At 46.0% G+C, this 14,038-nt stretch overlaps 1 protein-coding gene across 2 annotated transcripts; it reads right to left on the bottom strand.

Annotated features, from left to right (window-relative positions):
- Nucleotides 1–3,975: 3,975 nt before the first annotated feature.
- On the bottom strand, nt 3,976–12,049 carry LOC135876125 (protein CLN8-like). Of its 2 annotated transcripts, none has more exons than XM_065401307.1 (3): nt 12,014–12,049; nt 6,332–6,963; nt 3,976–5,273 (listed from the first exon to the last, which is right to left on the bottom strand). In XM_065401307.1, the coding sequence occupies exons 2-3, from the start codon at nt 6,872–6,874 to the stop codon at nt 4,950–4,952; spliced, it is 867 nt and encodes a 288-aa protein (XP_065257379.1). In that variant the 5' UTR covers nt 6,875–6,963; nt 12,014–12,049; the 3' UTR covers nt 3,976–4,949. The 2 variants fall into 2 exon arrangements, with proteins under 2 accessions (XP_065257379.1, XP_065257380.1); XM_065401308.1 differs by lacking the exon at nt 12,014–12,049 and adding an exon at nt 10,902–10,917.
- Nucleotides 12,050–14,038: the final 1,989 nt, after the last annotated feature.

Here is a 14,038-nt window from a genome sequence, read left to right as displayed (position 1 = left end):
AAGGCAACATGCCCTCAGGATCGGGGGGGGGGGGGGGGGGAGGGGCAGGAGAGGTGTTGTCAGTGATTAAGGAAACTGTCCCAGGTGTTAGCCAGCAGGGTTTTGCAGCTGAACAAGGGAGGAACCCCTTCTCAGGTTGCACAGAGAAATGTGTCTTAGAGGGGGGCTCAGAGGAGGAAACTGGGGAAGGAATAGCGGGAGTACAGGAGTGTCTCCTCACTGGTCACTTGGGAGAGGATGCCCAGGACTAAATGGCTAAGTCAGCAACTGTGCACCCAGGCACTCAGCCTGTGATCGACTTCCTGGAGGGGAGCAGTCACATAGCTGACTTCTCAGGGACAGAGAAAGGGATGGTGGAGGGTTCCCCAATCCAGGTCCCAGTTTTTCAGGATGCTATTTATAAGTTTTTAAAAGTAACTGTGTCTCTTTAAATCAAAATGCAGCTCCAACGCCTGTGATAACAGAGGAGTTGAGACAGGAAGTTGCCAGGTGGTAGTTTGTGAGAATACAAATGTCCCAACTGACAGAGAAGGGGGTGTCTTTCCCCACGCTGTTGAGACACAGAAAGCAGTTATGGGAAAGCTGCTAGGAAAGGGTGCACCTGGTCAAAGGGTAAACACACTTAACCCAGAGACCACAGATCACGGCCCTTTAGGGGACAGGGACGGACTCAGTGCTGGGAGCGGGAAACACAGGTGTGACGGGGTTGGGACTCACCCCCTGGCGCCTCCTACTGGTTGTCTCGGGAATTAGCTCTGTCCAGTGGAGCGCCCCCTCCTGGTAGTGTCCCGTCCGTTGTCTCGCCCTCGGTTGGTGTGTGGACCCGCGTCTCTCTCCGGCTTGCGGCGTCCTCTTCCGGACCACTGCCCTCCGGCAGTGCCCCTTAGTCCATCCACACCCCCTTCCGGGAGGGGGGTAAATAGGAGTCTTTGCACTGGCCTCAGCGGCCTGCCACAACCCCCAAGTCTAGCCCCTCTTACGTCAGGGGGCAGGTTGCAGCCTGACTCGGCCACTGCTCCACGGTCCGGTGCAGCACAAGGGGGAAAGGGGGGGACCCAGGCCCGCCCGCTACTCTGGGTCCCGACCCAGGGACCCTCTAACAGCAGCCTCTCGGCCCTCCTTCTCTCCCCTTGCCTTCAGCCTTCCCTGGGTCACTTCCCCTCTGACCCTATTGCACCCTCTAGGCCCTTCTACTCAGGGCCTGCAGTCTGGCAGGTATCAGGCTGAAGCTCCACTCTGCTTCCCTAAGCCTGCCCTGCCCTGCCCAGCACTGCACTGCACTGTCCTGTCCTGGGTGCTGGTCTCCTGCTCAGGAGACCGACCTTCCTCCTTGAAGGTCTGGGACAGACTCACTCTCTTCTCTCAGAGCAGCCTTTTTATAGGGCTGAGCCTGGTCCTGATTGGCTGTCTCCAATCCGGGCCCTGATTGGCTCCCAATAAGCCCTTCTCTTATTGGCTGCCGGGCTGCACAGGTGCACTGGTCTGCTGCAGCCCCTTCTAGCATGGGGGTGGGGGTGGGGCAGACACCCCACCACAACAGGGTAACCCCAAAAAGGGAACTGGATTTTTTGCATATGCACAATCCTGAGGTTGGGAGACAGCTCCCCAAAGGGCCAGCGAATGTGCAGGATCCCCCTGGACCCTTATCTTGCCAGACCCTGAGATATCAAAATTCCGGAAACATGATTAAATTAAGAGCCCACACAGAAGGGAACAGTAGAGGGAAAGAAAAGCCAGTGACTGATTACATGGGAGAGAGTCAAAGGACACTATAGGTAATGAACAAACTAATCTCAAACTAGAATATCTGAACAGAGGGCGTGGTATCATAAAGATACTTGTAAACGGACATCTGTGATGAAAATTTTGGTATTAATGTTAAGTTTTAGGGATAAGAATTTTAACATGGATGTTAAACCTTATGATAATGCTAGTTTTCAATTAATACCTGTAAACAGACTTAAAGCTTACCACAGTGGAGAAACCATAACAAACCTGGTTTGCTGGGTGAGGGGAAAACTGAGGCATGCTGCCTCATGGCCTTAATGGCTGGATGCCAAGAGAACTATAACACAAACTTCCTTCGAGATAGTTTACTGCAAGAGGGTTAGTCACTGACTAAGGGGAGAGAGGTCACTCTGTACCTTGGAGGAACACCCTGCACCCCCATGTTCATCCTTATAATATGATTGTGTGATATCCAATTAAAAGTTTGTCATGTCGGGTATCTTCAGAAGGCTCATGATGCACTGAGCATTGTTGTTATACTAATGTTATAGGTTGTAATTTCATGTATATAATTATGAGGCTGAAAATGTGTCCTCATGGCTTAAAACAAGCCCAGGCAAAACTCTTCAGGAGCAGACGGGCAGTTCACACTTCATCAGGGCATGTATGGGACAAACCCAGCCCAGCGTCACAGGAACAAAGGACACTGGCCTAGGCAGCAACAAAGGATCTGTTGGACTCTCGCGTGAGTCACCCCCCTTCCCTTGGTCAGTTTGGGACTATGATGAGGTAATGCTCACCTGACTCTGAAGGGGGGGGGGGCAAAGCCAAGAGGGGGAAAAAAAAACATGATAAAAGGGAGAGACATTTGCCATGCTCTCTCTCTTCCACCTCCATCTACAGACACCACCACCAAGCGACTGAAGCACTGATCAAAGGGGGAGAGGCTGGCTGAAGGGCAACCAGCCAGCCTGTGGTGAGAAGCATCTAAGTTTGTAAGGGCACTGAAAGTGTTACGGTCAGCTTACAATGTGTTCTGCTTTTATTTCATTTGACCAAATCTGACTTCTTGTGCTTTGACTTATAATCACTTAAAATCTATCTTTTGTAGTTAATAAATATGTTTGTTTATTCTACCTGAAGCAGTGCATTTTGTTTGAAGCGTCTCAGAGACTCCCCTTGGGATAACAAGCCTGGTACATATCAATTTCTTTGTTAAATTGATGAACTCATATAAGCTTGCAGTGTCCAGCCGGCATAACTGGACATTGCAAGACAGAGGTTCCTAGAGGTGGATTATAAATTCTAATTCTATAGTATGAGACAATATATTCATGTAACATTTAAGAAAAGTTTTGTAAATGAGTTCCAATAGTTCATGGATTAGGGACCCAATCTTATGGGGTTCCACAGGCTTCTGTATAGATTATTTAGGTTAATCTTTCTATCTACCCAATGGGACTCAATGCTCAGTCTAGAAGATACCATCAGAGATGCTTAGTTTTGCAGTTCTCAAACTGTGGATTTGTGTCTCCAGAGGTAACATGCTTGTTAACAGCAAAAATATTTTTAAATAAATAATATATAGAGGTGAGAAATAACAGACCTCAACCCTATTGTCCCTCTGCAAATTTGTGTACACAGAGTCAATCTCTTACCTCTCTCTAAAAGTGCAAAGTTTCAAAAAGTTCGATGAATAGAAGTTCGTTGGGGGCAGAATAGATCTGGACAAGGAGAATAAGTCTAGAGATAAATGTCAGAAGCAAGGGACATATGCTTGTTTTGTTAAAATATTATATGTTTGCTGTTGAAGAAAAAATCCAGAATACTTAACGTTGTTGTTTTATTTAAATAAAACAATTTAAATGTCTGTCTGGTGGTGTTCTCCTCCTAATACAGCATGGCAAGAAAATCCTCCAAATATTAATGATTAACCTGTTGAATTGGAGATAGTTCACTTCCCAATTTACCTTTGGTAAATGAAATAACCAAACAATCATTCATTTTCTGATATAGCAGTAAAACTAATCTGCAAAGTTTTCGACATAAATCACTGTTTAAAAATGTATAGTGTGTACCTTCTAAAAATGAAACCTATATCTCTCTGACTTGTGAAGAATATGTATTAAGGTTATAACAACCAATAAGAATGCACTTTTGTATAGAAAACCATGATTAAATCGAGTCTTCCTGACTAGTGATTTAAATCATGATTTAAATCAAATCCACCCTGCACAGTAATTATCTGCAATACACAGCAGTTTATTGAGAAGGAATTACAGAAATGGTAAAGGGTTATATTAAGCACGCAACTACTATGTGAGACATTAAGAGCTATACATTAAGAGCTATACATTCCTCTTAACGAGTTTCTCTTTCACAAATATACACAAACAGGCCCTGCGCTAGCCTCATGCAGTTCCTGCTTGGCAAACAGAGAAGGTGGTTACCAATTTTATAGACGGCTTCTTCTCTCCAGGTCTGTTCTTCTCAGCCCTCTGGTCCGTCTTGGATTCCCTCAAGGCAAGGCCTTGGCTGCCTTGAGACCCCTCTGGTTCACAGTCCTATTCGAGCCCACGGAGCAGAGTTTTGGCTACTCTGTCCAGCAGCGTTGCTTCTTCAAGCGTCAATTAAGGAATCCCAAACACAGTAATTTACTTTGCTTGATTCTTATACTCTTTTTCCTCAAAGGAGTCACATGTCTTAAAAGCATGCCCAGTGGGCATGTGGTTACTAATTTTTACCTAATTAGTGTTTTAGAATGGGCTGAGGGTTGGTACCGAACGAAGATCACCCCACATTTACTCACTCATCAATCATTCACTCTGGCTCTCTGTGTGATGTCCTTGCTGTAAGGTCACTATAACCAGGTCGAGCTGTATTCCATGCTGGAACTTTATGCATGTGATATTTACTTTTGCATGGGCCCATATTTGCCAACCAATAGGTTCAATATCGTACGCCAGTCTGGCATTAGGCTCCCAGACTAAAATTACTGGCACCAATCCTGACTGAGTCAAAGAGTGTGTGTATATTTTAAAGACAACAACAATTTTAAAACACTTTTGATAAATGAATATAGTACACTGATAGCAAACTGCAAACAGATCAATATATTCATAGACTTCTTGTAAGCAATTCTATTTTCATGGACTTGCTAGTAAACCTGCACCATTTTCTCCTGGCCATATTTTACTGCAACCCTAATAGCTGTTGCAGAACTATATCCTCTTCTTTTGGAATGTTTCACTATTTAAATTTTCACAGGATGCATTTTTCACTGCTGTACTTAGAAATTTCCTGTCAACTGGACCAAAGAACCGCTGAGTCGATTTGAATATCCAGTATGGATTAAGTATTAATGTAAGTGTACTTAACCCCATGAAAAAAACAATAAAATATGGAAGTCCCAGATTTTCCACCACATCATTCCAATGGGAAATACATACCCACCACATGTGATAAATAAGGACCATGCGGCAGTGAAGCATATGGATATTTACCCATTGGGTTGCCTTCCCAAAAAGGGTATTAGCACAGCCAATCTGAAAGAGACAACAACAAAGAAAGAGAAATGAGATTGCAGCTTCAAGATAAGGCAGTCAGTGTTTTCTAGAAATAAGAGACATATTTAGTTTTCCTGTTGTGTTTAGTGTAAACTGCCATACAAACATTCTCTCAATCATTTTTCTCTAGAATGCTAAAAGATTGCACATTTCTATAGCACCTTTTGTCTAGCAGAATTTGTCTAGCATCACTCAGATGCAGCCAGCTGATGATGGATGAAAACGATCAAAATAAAGCATATGTCACAAAAATGCACAAGGGTTAGCAGGATCTGGAAAGTTTTGGCCAACACCACTCAGGTAGACCATGACTCTCAAACTTCTCTAGCATCTACATGCGAAGGGCTGAGGTGATCGTGCCAGGACTTGTGGCTGTAGTTCTAAAGAGTCAGCATATTTCAGGATTTAAGTTTAAACCTCTAAGACATACTCTTTGGAACAGATTATGGTTTGGGAAGCAGGGCTGATTTCTTCTCTCCCTACAAGCATGGCAGCTCTCTTCAAGGCTATTCTCCCTCTCTGCATCCATATAATCTACATAATATACATAAACACTCGTTTGTGTGTGAGCACACATAGACATATTTTTAATCTCCAGCAGATATGTAATGGTCTATATAAAGCTTGTTGGAGCTGATCAGCCATTCTCATGTTACTATTTTCAGTCTTAAAAAAAAAACTTTTAAAAATAGAGTTTAATCACCTAATCTTTGCTCCTGTGCACTAGATCCCAACTAGTGAGTCTGTAAACTAATTTCTTAACATTTCTTTCTTTTTGTTTCTTTGCTACAAAATGGGTAAAAAAAGTTAAAAGATATTTTAGACAATAGTTAATTATTGTTAGGGTGTTATAATTAAGGATTCCAATGGCCACATCATTTTAAGTTTGGAAGAAAAATTTATTTCTTGACCCCAGAACTAATCTGCCATTTTAGAGGCCAATATTTCTTTGTTTGCTGATTTGTTTTGAGGAGGAGGCAATATGAGGATTATGATGGAAACTTCTCTCACCCATAATTAATACAGCATGTTCTTACCCTTGCAAGCATAGAGGATATGCAGTATGAAGGATTGTTCATCTCAAGTAGCAGTCCCATCAGGGGTAGATAGTGTCCAGACTTTATGTTAATTATCAGACCAAGAAGCCCACCAAAGGCAAATAAATGATGAACTACCTCGAACACATCAAATATCCTGAAAACAATGTTAGACACATGAATAACTACATTTTCAAGCAAGAAGTAGCCAGCGGCTATTAAGCAATGAAACCAGCTCCACTTCTGCTGTGCATACACTTGGTCAGCTTGAAAAACTGGATCTATAAGCAAGGCCCACAAGCCAGCTCCACAACTCTGAACTGCAAACAGGCCACGTGTGATATCCATATTCCAGAAGATCTTCTGCTTTGCTGACAAAGTGCGATAACTGGCACTGATCCATAAGGACAGCCAGTGAGCGAGAAGAAATACTCCCAGGTAGCTGAAAAAACCAGCTGCTAGTAATGTCAAACGAACTTCCCACATAACATAGTCCCAGTCATAAATGGCACTGAATGTTGCACCGTCATTTGCAAGATTCATTTCTTCTTCTATAATTCAAAATATCTGGAAGGAGTCTGAAGCTTCTTACCCACACTCAGCCTGGGCTGTTACACAGAGCAGAAACCCATCTGCAAATAAATAAAATAAAATAAATCCTGGCAGAGAATGGTTGTATGTGTGTGTATATGTGATCTCCCCATTTACGAAAGCTCGCTAGTTTCACTACAATTTAGCATTTTTTATTGTTTCCACTAGTATTTCCCAACAGTTTAGAATTGACATAAAAAAACCTGGTCAAGGCTGATAATTGACCTTCAGGGTCTCAACCAGGTACATAAAAGAGAAGATGAGCTATAGAGAGAGACTCCCTGTTTCCTTACTTCCAGAACTATTAATGGCAATGGATGTTACAGTCACAAAACATTCACCTTTTGTTCCCTAGTTATGTAAAAATATAATACCTTTTCCTTGTCATTTTCCTTACTGGTTTTTATGTAGACTATATACTATTCTTTATCTTCTTCAAGACTTCCATTGCCTTTATAAATCATTCCTCAAGAAGCCCGTCTGGCTGAAATGTTTTGCTAACACTACTGACAACACATTTTTAAAACAATCCTTCACCAGTTTATATACCAAGATCATTCCCGCCCCCCCACGCCTTCCTCACAGAACACTTGAAACTTGTTTTATGACCAATGTTTTTTACTTCTAACAAAGTTAACATTCCAGGTGTGAACAGAAACAACTCCTATGGACATAAACAAAGGAGACTAGTGTTAAGGGGAGAAAAACACAACCACAACTGAGGCTTACAATTCTTTAACAGCATGTTTAAGCATCACTGAATCTTCATTTTTCACCCGTAGAGCCCTCTGGATATGTCTACACTGTATTTTAAAACCCACAGCAGTGAGTCTCTGAGTCCTGATCTACAGACTCAGGTTTGCATTATTGTGCTACAGACTCAGGCTCCGGCTATGGCGCTAAAAACAGCTGTGTAGATGTTTGGGCTCCAGTTGGATCTTGGGTTCTGATATCCACGCAAGGGGTGAGTTTGAGAGCTTCCCACAGCAGCCATTAGCCAGGAATGGCGAACCGTGGTCACTGGGAGCTGTGGACGGCTGTGCCTGCAGACAGTCAATGTAAATATTGTCTTGTGGCCTGCCAGCGGGTTACCCTGATGGGCCGCGTGCAGCCCGCGGGCCGCAGGTTGCCCACCACTGGTTTAGTGCCATAGCATATGCTTTGGGCTCTGAGCCTCTCTGCCACTAGTTTTAAAAGGCAACATAGACATGAGTTTTTAGGAATCTATGAATCTTTAGGAATCAAACGTACATGCCCAGTTTACAGGGTACAGATTAAAGTTGCAACAAACCAGCCACTATGGGCCTCCTTCTCAGTTACACTAAGGCCACTTTACACTGCCTGGAAGTTCAAAGGAGCCTGGAACTGTTGGAGCAGAATAATGTGGGCTAAATGTAAATGAGAATTGAGCCCTATCTCTATAGTACATGTACACATACTTTATTATTTTGTCAAATAAAAAGAAAATCAGTAATAGTGTAAATATTCTTCTTTATTATATGTTTATATTAACAGAACTTTTGATACATGCAAGTCCATACTTTTGGCTGTTATAATTAGAACTTTTTAATCTTTTTCTGTATTGTCATATTTTGAAAAATAATTAAAACTTTTCAGAGTGTACAAAAAGACAGCCCTGCTTCTTACACTTCTCTCTTCTGTGAGGTGTTTTAACTATGTATGCAGCATCACAGGTGAGCATATTTGTAGGCCTTGCACGCACAGAGAAAAACAGAAATAAGGAAACAGGACAAATGGACAATGGACAAAGCATGAATTCACAAGTGCCCTGTAAATAATAAATAGCAAGTACGGTAGATGAAGAAATAGTCAGAAGATGAGTAAAGTATGATAAGCTTGCAGTTGCAGCTTTGCTTACTAGCACAGTTTGTAGTGCATGGATAGCTCATGATGAAGGATACAATTTGGCCATGGATTCCATGACTTTAACAGATCTCCGTGACTTTGGCAGGGCTCCATCTGTGCGTTCCCCTCCCCAATGTGGTGGGGTTCAGGCTCCAGCTCTCACCCCTGTGCGGTATGGCTCAGGCTTCAACTTCAGTCCTGCCGTGACCATAACCTGATTTTGTACATTTTTACCATGACTGTTCTGTGAATTTGGCTTAATTTTACCGTGACAAAATCGTATCCTCACTCATGAGCTATACAGGGCCTGGTTCACACAATTAGCAAGCCAATCATAAAGCCTGTGATACAGTGCAGAATGTAATACACATGTGTTAGTCTGTTTTAGAACTTGTATATAATCTGATTTATAACTATGTACTTTGGAGTTGTGATGGTCCCTAACCTACTCCACTACACGTGACCTGATCACCTGAGATGCAGCGTTCTGAAATGCCAATAAAGAAACCTCAGTGACAAGCCTAGATTTGAAATGAGTTTTTGGATTCCAGAGAACTGGATAAAGTGTTTTCCCAGAACTGGACAAAGCGTTCTGGATGAGCCGAATGGAAAAGATCTCAGATGGAATCTCAACAATGTTGTTTTTCTAGCAAATTGGAATATCAGACACCAAAAAAAAAAAAAAAAATAGGGCATACTACAAAATTTTAGTCTAGTAAACGGGACGACTTGCCTGAGAAAGAGCTTGTAGGATCATCTTGTGAATAGAATTGCACAGTCAACTTCTGAACAAAATTAGACCACTTTCTAAAAGGTTTATTATTCCTGAAGCTAACTAAGAGGGTAGGACATACAGAAACAACCTCCCTATTGCCTCTTCAGCATCACAGTTATTATTAATTGTATAGCCCATAATTTTCAAGCTTGAGGGCACAAAGTTAATTAAAACTTTCTCCACATGAGGTGGTTTAAAGAAGATGAACATTTTCTTTCTTTTTTATTTTAAAACATCCATGTCACAGGTCTGGAACGCCCGGTCAAAAAGGGAGCCTGGTACCTCCGGACAGCACGGGTGACCAGGCTGCTAAAAGTCTCGTTGGCCACAGTGGGGCAGGCAGGCTCCGTGCCCGGCTCTACGCAGCTCCCAGGAAGCAATGGCATGTCCCTCCAGCTCCTAAGTGGAGGGGCGGCCAGGGGGGCTCTGTGTGCTGCCGCTGCCTGCAAACGTCGCCCCGAGTGTCAGCTCTGCAGCTCCCTCCGCATAGGAGCCGGAGGGACATGCTGGCCGCTTCCTGGGAGTCGCGTGGACTTCCTCCATCCCCAGGAAATGCCGGGGGCCGCCTGAGGTCAGCACTGCCCAGACTCTGCACCCCAAACCCCTTGGCTCCAGCCCCGGAGCCCCCTCCCGCACTCCAAACACCTCATTCCCGGCCCCATCCCAAAGCCCGCACCCCCAGCCTTCAGCCCCCTCCCACACCGCAAACCCCTCAGCCCCATTCCCCAGCCCAGAGCCCCTTCCTGCACCCCAAACTCCTCATCTCCAGCCCCACCCCAGAGCCCACACCCCAAGCCGGAGCCCTCACCCCCTCCCACATGCCAACCCCCTTCTCCAGCCTGGAGCCCCTTCCCACACCCCAAACTCCTCATTTCCAGCCCCCCCCACCCCACACCCCCAGCCAGAGCCCTCACCCTCTCCTGCACCCCAACCGCCTGCTTCAGCCCCCGCCTCGTGAAAATGAGCGAGTGAGCAAGGGTGGGGGCGAGCAAGGGATTGATGGAAGGAGGGAGGTAGGGGCCTCGAAGAAGGGGTGGGGCAGGTGTGTTTGGTTTTCTGCGATTAGAAAGTTGGCAACCCTACGCTGGAAGTAGGATGTTTTCTCAGCATTTAACCAAAACCAGCAGTTAGTTAACGCTGTCTAATCCCCATTTCCTCCTCCTCACAAGAGGAAACAGTACAACACTGAAAATATTTGCAAAAGAATCAGTACGGGAGGGGAAACAACAACAATGGAATAACCTTATGCAGGTTCTCCTAGGCCCACCCTAAACATTGAAGTGACTGCTGTAGTTAAAAAAGCCTTTCTCCACCCAGCACCTTTTGCTTGCTACTTACTGGCTGGGCAGCTTCAGTTGCTCTGCACTTTCTCCCCGCAGCCTCTGTGCTTTGCTCTGTGCTCCCAACTGCAGCGATCAGCAGACTGCGTTTAAAACAGTGAAGTCCGGGCTGTTTCTTCCTTCTTTGCAGAAGCAGCTGCAACAGCCTTGAGCCCCAGCTTCTCACCACAGCAAGAAGAGACACCGGCACACGGGATAAAGTTACTTATCGCTTCTCCTGCCCCTTTGTTTCTCCCTGAAGTAAACCGTCGCTCCCTCCCCGGAGGTGGAAGTGGAGTGCACCAAATACCCCGCGCTGGCACTCAGTTCTCCTTGGAGCTAAATTCTGCAGGGCAGGAGGGGGGTCAGGCCACACTCTGCCCTGGTGCTGCAGCCAAGTTTCGCTTTGCACTGAGAGAAAGGGCAGCTGCAAGGATGCAAAAAACGGTGACGTGCAAAACGAGAACCACTGAGCTGTGTAGAAACGTGGGCGCTGGAACCGAGGGACAGACCCCTCCAACATCCTGCTATGGGCAGGACGTGTGTGTGTGTCATATACAGGAATTGTGTGTGTGTGTCACACACGTGTGTTGGCTGTATCGTGCCTGGACTGTGGTATATGAAGGGGACCTCGTCTTGTTAATTCAATTCAGAGCGGCTAGGTTTGGTGCAGCTTGGTGTGGGACATTTCTCAGCGGTGACATTCACGGACTTCCCTCTCTGGGTGTTTCCCGGCTGGGGCAGGGTGGGGATGCGGCAGGAGCCTATCCCATGTGCCCTGCAGAAGCGGGGGGTGGGGGAAGGGCTTGGAGAAGGCAGGGTGACTGGAGAAATCGGTGGGGATTCGGGTTCTGGAGCGAGTCAGTGGGGAGCACGTGGAGTGAGATGTTTGAAGGCGGAGGGCGGAAGTGCACGGGTTAACTCTGGGGTAGGAGAGCCTGGACCAGATGGGGAGGGATGGTAGTTGGGAAGCAAGCATTGAGACCTCAAGCATTGGGGGGAGGGGTCGGGCGCCAGAGCAGCTTCCCCCAGCTTCCAATTAGCTTCCCCCGCTCTTGCTCTGTCCCCCACTCTGCTCCTATCCCTGGCTGCCCCTCCACCTTCCGCCCAGCCCCCAGCTTTGCTGCTCACCGAGTCTCCTCTCGCTGTTGCCTGGAGCGCTGCCATCTGCTGCTTCCTGCTGACACTGGCTGCGAACCAGCGTGGGGAGCAGGGCGAGTCCCGGTTAGTCTCGTTTCAGTTTCACTTTGCGTATCTTATGCCCTGGCAAAATGGTGCCGTGTTCGGGTTCTTGCTTTTTAAAAAGTTCTTAAGATTTCTATTCATATTAGATTTTCTTTATTTATTTCTACTAACGGAACCTAAATTTGGGGCTTAAACAACCTGAGATTGTCCAGATGGCCCTGATCAGTAGTTCCCAAGAGCACACTTCTGGTGACAGCTAGAGTGAAATTCACCTGGTGCAGGGCTTCAAATAAGGCTCCAGATAGCTACCAGTGATTAGGACTCAAGCTCTAAGCAGGTAAAGTGAATTTCAGCCCCGTTGAACAAGTTTAAACTAGCTTTTATACATAGTATTTAGAATATGGTTCATCTATTAACCAGATAGCGTAAATGTAGCTTATTCTGTAATTTTTCAGCACATGAACAGTTTTTATTTTACAAAAGATTGCTAAGTTTTTAGTAGGTTGCTAAATTCTGCTGCATGTATTTTGTTATTCCTACTGTTGTATTGAAACAATATTCAGATTATTTTATTCACTATATAAAATGATTGCAGATCTTATGATATACTTGCAAGGTCATCAAGTGTCATAGTAGCTGGAGGTTGCAAGAGATCTTTAATGGAACCCTATACTGATTTGTATGTTCCACAAGATATGTGTAATAGATTTGCAAACTACACATGGTAAGTAAACAAACATTCAGGAGTACTACGGCAGTCTAGAATCCTGCATATTTACTTACGACCAAACCAGACCTATATCAATGCCCATGTGTCCATGTTACCACTACTGGATGCAAATAGGACAGGGAGCATTTCTGGTCAGAGACTGGAAGTGTTATTTATGAAACCCTTCTTGGGTTCAATATCTAGGGGTTCCTTTTGACAATACAACACAGAGCTAGCTCGAGGCCCATGCAGTAAAGTGGGAAAATTATACACCACTCCTGGGCACTTCTAGGAGGCAATGTTTCCCCTCTCACAAGCACTGAATCTGTGTATAGAAAGGAAAAATTTTAATAAAAAGAGGAAAGGAACCTGGCATTAATTTGGGAAAACACCACAAGCATGATTCGAAAACATGACCATGAGAAAAACCACCCACCGAGTACGTTGGGCAGTGACCTTTTCCTCAGCTTCTCGCCTTGAAGTGTGAAAGTCTGAGAAACAAATGTTCCCTTAACACGCCATGCCCCTCTCCCTGCAATCAGGGGCGGCGAGTTGTATGGGCCCGGGGTGCCCAGGCTCGAGCAATATTCAGGGCCCGGGGCCCCTGCTCCAGCAATGTTTGGGGCCGGGTCTCACCCCCGGCCCTGCTTGCCGCCCCCACGCGCCTCCCCCGAGTGTCCCTCAGCCCCCACTTGCTGCCCCCCACTCACCTTCCCCAGCCCCGGAGCCTGCAGCTTAAGCTGACTCTGCTCTGCTGGCTCCTGGCATTAACTGCTGCCACAGGGTCCTAGTGCCCCCCAACCACTAATGGCAGGGCAGGCTGCCCTTACCCTGCCCTTCCGCCCTAGCCCTAAGCCTCTCCAATACCCCAAACCCCTCATCCTCAGCCCCACAGCCCTCACCCCTCCACCTCCTCCTATCCCCAAACTCCCTCCCAGAGCCTGCACCCCCTTCCCACACACCTCCTCCTGCCCCCAAACTCCCTCCCAGAGCCTGCACCCCCTCCCTCTGCACCCCCTCACACCCCCAAACTCCCTCCCAGAGCCTGCACCCCTCACTCCTCCTGCACACCCACCCCCTGCCCCAGCCTGGAGTCTGCACCCAAACTCCCTCCAAGAGCCTTAGGCAGGTGGGGGGCGGAGTTTGGGGGGGGCAGGTTCTGGGCACCACCAAAATTTCTACAAACCTGCCACCCCTGCCTGCAATGAACCCCACTCACAGTCGTCCTTGGTCGGTGAAGACCCAGAGTTCAGAGGTACGTT

Source organism: Emys orbicularis, chromosome 3 (assembly GCF_028017835.1).
Source record: "Emys orbicularis isolate rEmyOrb1 chromosome 3, rEmyOrb1.hap1, whole genome shotgun sequence".
Lineage (NCBI taxonomy): Eukaryota > Metazoa > Chordata > Testudines > Emydidae > Emys > Emys orbicularis.
Note: the sequence above shows the minus strand (reverse complement) of the source record. Positions and strands in the feature narration are given on the sequence as shown.